Source organism: Culex quinquefasciatus, chromosome 2, assembly GCF_015732765.1.
Source record: "Culex quinquefasciatus strain JHB chromosome 2, VPISU_Cqui_1.0_pri_paternal, whole genome shotgun sequence".
NCBI lineage: Eukaryota > Metazoa > Arthropoda > Insecta > Diptera > Culicidae > Culex > Culex quinquefasciatus.
The window spans coordinates 217,392,637-217,399,648 of NC_051862.1; the positions used below are offsets into that span (position 1 = coordinate 217,392,637).

The window sequence follows — 7,012 nt, forward strand, 5'->3', positions numbered from 1 at the left end:
TAAAGAATTTTTTGATATATCAGATCTGAAAACTCCTAGATATCTTTTTTTAAATATTGAAAATTGGGTCAAAAGTTGCCAAAATATTTCAAAAATAGAGGCCATTTGGGTGTCGCTGAGAATACCCAATTTTAGCTCGAAGTATTTATTTTTCAGCTGTTTCTTAGCTTTTTTTATTGCAAAGTTAAAAATGTTTTGAAAATTTCAACCCAATAATTCCCCAATAATCCACATTTTTTGTAGCGCTCTCAATTTATCACAAAACTATGAACTTTTTGCATGTGTTGAAAGCTCGAACTTTCAACTATGTTTGGTTGGTAAGAGTTTTTGGCCAAAAAAATTCTTTGTGTCGTTTCAAGCGTCTCTTAAAAAATAGATATAAGCATTTTTTAAATATCATAAGTGACTTGATCCCTTTTCAATATTTTAAACAAATCTTAAGCAACATGTTTCTTATGAATCCAAAATATTTATTTTCTGTTAGTTACAGATTTTTCACATTAAACCTGCTTATTCGTTTTAAAAATATAACAATTGTAATATGAAAATGATATGGTATAATTAGTCCACAATTGAGCATGTTTACAAAAGTTGATCATCTTACAAAACAAAAATTGTTGGAATTGGAGTAAGTTCTCTTTAACTATGCTAAAGGAATCTATGTACGAAAAATTAAAACCAATCAATAAACCTTAAGGCTTCAATTACTCTAAAAATGCATGGATCTGACTATGATTCAAAATTTCCTGAAGATAACAAAATTTATTTGAATACAGGTGATTTCAAGCCATCTGGACATCACAGGGCTATTTCTACTCATTACTCACCATCCTTCTCTCTGCGCAGACTCAGCACTTACGATCAACCGCACGCTCTCTCCTCTCTCGCGCTCTCGCGAAACTTGGTGGTAATAAAAACAAACACCGCACCACTATCTAACCATCCAAGCTGGCTACTACGATAGCGGCGATATCCATTCATCGCCTAGTGATACTCAGCACTCTAAATGAATGAAGTTCACTGCATACTAGATCAAAACAAGTGAAAAACATGAGAACTGATTCAGCCAGCTTTGAAAAGGGAGAAGCCAGACAAGCGATGTAATGTTTTGAAACCATTTCTAATTGCTAAATTCATTTTTTTTTTATCAGTAACAGTTTGCTTTCGGTTTGTTCGAGCCGCGATTCGTTCGATTACTGGGCATATGCCAGATGTTCCGTTAGTGGCCGTTATTGGGGAAAAGCTTGTGAGTGTGAGGAAATCGAACATTAGTTGTTATTAGACTTGGTTGGGATGCTGATTTTGCTAGTTTGATTTAGAATGACTTTCTCTACTTCATAATAAAAAACATAGTAAGTTTTATTGATGAACATCAAACAGAAATTTTATTGCAGTAACAGTGAAACATTTTGAACAATCGTGTAACGAATTACTACAGAACACTATAGTATCACAGAGATAGTTAAGGCACTCCAAAGAACAATATATGAAGGAAAACTATTGACAAAAAGCTACAGTTTTAATCTTTTATCCCTTAGCTTTTAATGTTTTGTGATGCTCATAAGTTGTGATGGTAATGTTCAACACCTATTGCATTCCTTGCTTTTAGATACCAAAAAAAGTATGTTTAAAATGAAATCATCGTAACCTCATTCTCAAACTAATGTACAACGCCACGTGCAACAGCACTATGATCGTCACCAACCCCCCGACATCGATCCAAAAGTTCTCGTCCTTCATATCCAGCATGTCCAAAATCTTCGCCGCCTTCCGGTAGTAGCAAAACATCTCACTACAACCCAGATCCTTCCTCCCAAACCCGTACAGCGCCAGCGAAGCTCCCTCGAACGTAAACCTAAACGGCGACACAAACGTCAACGGCTGAAACGCCGCAAACAGCTCGTCGTACCGGATGAAGAACCCGCAGAACAACACCCCCGGCAGCATCGTCACCGGAATGATGAACGGACTGACCTCGATGGGGAAGATGCTCCCCCCGAGCAGTCCGTAAACCTGCGCGAACCAACCCATTCCGACGCACATCGCCCAGAAACAGGCCGCGCGGCCCGGCTCGTTGATCTGTCCCGTCATGTAGTAGGCCGTGCCGTGAAAGAGGGTGATCCCGGCCAGCATGAGTGGGAAATCGGCGACGATCTTCGAGCAGAAGTAGGCCACGATCGAGTAGCTGTTGCTTTTGTACTCGCGGATGAAGACGGACATCTCGAGGGGGACTGCGGGGGGAAACGGACTACTAGATTTGAGGTTAGGGTTTGGGATTGATCGGTACTTACAGGTGAGCACGACGGACATTGCGTTGGCAAACACGATAAACAGCAGCGTCAGCATGATGAACCCGATGTTGGACAGGATTTTAGCGCCGTCGTTACCGATGTCGTAGTAGACGGTGCCGATGATTAGGCCGAACAACAGGTGGCCGATGAACCGGAGCACGGTTAGGGTGAAGTTGCGAATCGTTCCGAGGGTGGTTCTGCGGGTGAGGATCGCGAATTGGCGCCACTGCGAGATTGGGTACTGCGAGCGGGTTTCGTTCTCGTCAAGCGGTTTGGGGCTGAGACGGTCGGGACGTTTGTTGCCATTTTGGTCGGAGTTGGTGTCGAGCTCCATGAGGCGGATGAGCTGGTCAACCTTTTCCATTTCGGGGTTAGATCTGGACGCGATTTTGATTGCTGGAAGTAGAAAGGTATTATGAAGTGATCGATCATACTGAAAGCGATCTTCTTACCAAAATCCGCCCGGTTGTAGTACTGCGGGCACACGAATCCCACCTCGGACAGCGTTGGGATGAGATTTTCCAGCGATCCTCGGTACAGACAGTGACCTCCCGCAACAAGGTAGATGTCGTCAAACAGCTCAAGAAGTTCCGAACTTGGCTGATGAATCACACTGATCACACATCGACCCTGCTTTGCGAGATCCTTCATGTACGAGATCACCTGGTACGAAGACTCGCTGTCCAACCCGCTAGTCGGTTCGTCAAAGAACAGGATCCTCGGATTGGACACCAACTCCTGACCGATCGACAGCCGCTTCTTCTCACCTCCAGACAGCAATCTGGCCTGGGTCTTGGTACAATTTTCTAGCCCCAGCAGCTTCACGATCCCGTTGATCGTGGTCTTCTTCACGCTGCTCGATACCTTTGAACTCATCTTAAGATCCGCCGTATAACGCAGCGTCTCCTCAACGGTTATGTTCGGCAGCAGCTTGACGTCCTGCGCGTTGTAAGCCACCAGCTGACGGTACCGTTGACGATCGACCACCTCATTGTTGATCAGTATTTGACCCTTGACACCTTTGGCCCTGCAAGTTCAATTGAGCTAAATTACGTCACACCCTTAATTGATCACTCACTTGAATCCGCTGAGCACGTTCAGCAGGGTGGACTTGCCGGCGCCGGACGGGCCGAGGATCGCCACCAGGCGTCCCGACCGGAACGATCCGGACACGTTGCTGAGGAGGGTCTTGCTGGTGGAACCCTGCTGAACCGTGTAGTTGAGGTTGTTGAAGGCGAGCGTCGTGGAGAAGTCGAGCAGGGGAATGACCACTTCGGCGGGATCGTTGCACGAGGGCGTCATGATGAGCTGGGCAAAAAGATCGTTAAAATTCGCTCGTCATGGCTGGGATTGAATGACGAAAGTACACGTGTACGTATTCAGCAAGGTCAGCAATGGCCTAGAACGTGTAATTTGTGCCAGCTGACAGTGTCGTACAAAATCTGAATCTGCTCCCATGTAGTCGTGCTGCTATTCAGTGTGTCACAAAGTTACCGCACAGGCCCTCTGATAATGAGCGTAGTACTACCATCCGATATTAATTATTTACTCACTTGATGAGGGCGTCACGGTGTCAAGCTCTATAATGATATCTACTTGGTGTGTTGAATTTAGATTTAAAATAAACGTTACTTGACGAATGTTTTGATAGTTTTTGCCAGCAATATTTTTGATAAATTAGTTCGTTTTAGTTCTTCAAATCATGAATAACTCACATAAATTGCGTTCCTACTACCGTGATCAAATATCGCACATATCACCACACCACCACTGAACAACGTCGAAACTGTAACTGAACAGGTTTTGCATCGTAAAATGCCCGGAAAGTGCCACCCCGGACCGTGATGAGTCTTCTCTCTTTGTAGATATCATTAATGTGGACGGATGAATTGTGCAATACTTGCTAATGTTTGAAGAGTTCACCCTTATTAATTGCATCGAATTGTGACTTATAGTGTAGTCTGTTCAAGGTCTCGGATGAATTTTTGCGCTGCCCACTAGCAATATTTCGCATTCGATGATTACTAATTGTATTGTTTATTTACTTACGTTTAAAACTGTATCCTTCACTTAAATGTCTCCAAACATCGCCAAACAAACTTTTCTCAGCAACTACAAAACAGTGAAAGCGAATTTTCTTCCGCGTTCGACAGACCTGATGAACAACCCTTAAAAGTACTACACCAACTAGCTAGCAGCTGAAGAGCTGCAATAGTTTTTCACGTTTTCTGCATTTATATCTCGCTCTCTGAGAGTTCAAATTGGCTCTCTGTTGACGCCGGTATTGCCGGTTCATTTGCATTATCTGCGTCTGTTTGTTGTATTCATCTGGGTGAACCTTTCAGACTTAAACTGGTTTTGTTAAATTTTGTCGCGGTTTTTTTTGTCAAGGTTATTTGTTTTATTAGCAGTTCACTGACTTTATTGTCTGATCGATGCGATATCTCCGACAAAGTTGTACGTTATAATCAGAAACATTCAGAATTTGTGATTTTGACAAATTACCCTGCTATATTTTTCATTTTTTGTTTGAGGCAAAAAAATGCTGCAAATTTCATTCAAATCAGGGCAATCTATCAAATTAAAAAAAATATCTTCCTGCTTTTTGTATAAAAGTATTCAGAGTCGGTCGCCTAATGATTCAATAGAACTTCTTCTCTTTTAAGGTTAGAATCTTAAAATTCAATAAGGGAGATTTTATTAGGATTGCAAACAACTAGTTTTTATGATTTTTTTTCAAAAAAAATATTTGAATTTTTTTAGTGTGTTTCTATTTTTTTCTTCATGATATTATATTAAAAACATAAATAGTCAACAAAAACCTTTTCCGTTCTATAATTTACCTCAAAAAATGAAATTTTCTTTCCATTAAAACAAACTATGAAAAATCTGCCGTATGATTTTTATGTAAAAATTATCTGAATTAGTTCACTTTTCATACATAATTACTATTGAGCATTTTGAAGGAGTTTAATATGTCGCATGCTTCATTCTATGCTAGAAATGTTCAACCGATACATCTGATAAACCGCTTCTATCTAAAAGAACATAAGGCCATTGGAAATATTTTTCAAAGTTTCTGTCGCCCCCCCTTCAAAATTGGTCCGAAAGATCAGGGGGCAAAAAAATGTTTTTTTCAAAAAAATATCAAAATTTCAATGGAAATAGAAGTCTAATCAACTGAGAACAATCTAAAATGCCTTTTTCTGCATTGATAATCATATTTAACTTGTTTGGACTCGTTTAAAAATATTTTGATCTTTTATGAAATTACAATGTACAGCACCGCAAAAACTTTTTTTTCTCACAAAAATAAAATTTTCGTCAGTATTAAGAAATTTTGGAAATCAATGATTGCAAAACAACTGGACAGGTGTATGATGCATTTTAAAACACTTTTTTCATTCAAATGTTGGCACAGTGGCCTGTAATTTCAATTTTTAACCTTGACTTTGGTCAGAGTCGAGGGACATAAACTTCAAAAAATATTTGCAACGGCCTAAATTATCAACAAAATACATTTTCTTCATAAATTCAAGCTCAAAAGTTGGCAGAAGTCCAATAAAAGATTTTTTTTAATGTGTCATATTGAGTTAAATGCTTTTTTGGGTACAAATTTAGCAAATTTTGTGCACTACTTGTTAATGGTCTAACATGATGAAATCAATCTAATTTGAAATAATTCTTCAAAACACTCTAAAGGTTTTTTTTTTCAAGATTTATACATTCTTATTTTTCTTCCTTAAAAAAAATCCAAATTGTTTTATTCAACCTTATTGAATCTTTTTTCGGAAATACTGAAATTTTAAAAATTTGCAATAGCCAAGCATAATTTGGTATGCTTTTTCACTTTATTAGAGTTTTTTTTTTTGAAAATACTAAAATTTTCACAAAATACCATATTTTTGGAAAAAAAAACTCAAATTTTCAAAATTTGCAAAAGAAGCAAAATTTGGAATACATTTTCACTTTATTATTTTTTATAAATCACTTAAATTTGTGAAATTGCATGTTTTGAAAGTTTTAGAATTTCCGAAAAATACGATATTTTTTGTGAAAATTTTAGTATTTTCCAAACAACTATAACAAATTGAAATAGCATACAATAGTTCGCTTCGTTTGATACCCATATTCCAAATTTCGAATTTTTTAGAATTTTCGAAAAAAGTACGGTATTTTATGAAAATTTCAATATTTTCAAACACCTCTAATAAATTTTAAAAGCATACAACATTTTGCTTCGTTTGATACCCATATATTTCAAATTTAAAAAAATTGGGGTTTTTCGAAAAAAATACGGTATTTTGTGATTTTTTTAATAGTATTTTTCAAAAAATATATTACAAGTGAAAAGCAAACTAAATCTCGCTTCGTTCGATACGCATATTGCACATTATGAAAACTTGAGTATTTTCGAAAAATTAAGGTATTTTGTGAATAATTTGAAACTCACTACATTTTCAATAAATATAATCAAAGTGAAAGCATTGAAAATTTAACTTAATATGGATGAATTAAGTCGATTTTTGAAAGATTTTAAAAATTATCGACAATAGTTTTATCGATTAACAACCTTGAAATTTAAGATTAATAGAACGGCAAACTTTAAAACTTAACTCAAATCGCGCATTACTATAGTGTATTTAAATGCTTTATTCAGAAAAAATATGTTGGAAAGTTTATTTAAGTGTTTTAACTTATAATGCAATTCATGAAAGAGA

At 37.7% G+C, this 7,012-nt stretch overlaps 1 protein-coding gene across 5 annotated transcripts; it reads right to left on the reverse strand.

Moving 5' to 3' along the window:
* Window positions 1-1,421: 1,421 nt before the first annotated feature.
* Window positions 1,422-4,491, reverse strand: LOC6046124 (ATP-binding cassette sub-family G member 4). Of its 5 annotated transcripts, none has more exons than XM_038254162.1 (6): window positions 4,007-4,091; window positions 3,845-3,922; window positions 3,370-3,599; window positions 2,744-3,318; window positions 2,292-2,687; window positions 1,422-2,231 (listed from the first exon to the last, which is right to left on the reverse strand). In XM_038254162.1, exons 3-6 carry the CDS (start codon window positions 3,591-3,593, stop codon window positions 1,639-1,641), a joined length of 1,788 nt encoding a protein of 595 aa, XP_038110090.1. In that variant the 5' UTR covers window positions 3,594-3,599; window positions 3,845-3,922; window positions 4,007-4,091; the 3' UTR covers window positions 1,422-1,638. The 5 variants fall into 5 exon arrangements, with proteins under 5 accessions (XP_038110090.1, XP_038110092.1, XP_038110091.1 ...); XM_038254164.1 differs by having other exon boundaries at window positions 3,845-3,883; window positions 4,007-4,090; XM_038254163.1 differs by lacking the exons at window positions 3,845-3,922; window positions 4,007-4,091 and adding an exon at window positions 4,341-4,491.
* Window positions 4,492-7,012: the final 2,521 nt, after the last annotated feature.

Bases quoted from the DNA above. Each gene is read 5' to 3' on its own strand.
- LOC6046124 (XM_038254163.1), bottom strand. From the start codon at position 3,593: ATGACGCCCTCGTGCAACGATCCCGCCGAAGTGGTCATTCCCCTGCTC. The intron at 2,688-2,743 runs GTAAGAAGATCG...TTCTACTTCCAG, and splicing joins CTACAACCGGGCGGATTTTG to CAATCAAAATCGCGTCCAGA. The intron at 2,232-2,291 runs GTAAGTACCGAT...TTCCCCCCGCAG, and splicing joins AATGTCCGTCGTGCTCACCT to TCCCCCTCGAGATGTCCGTC.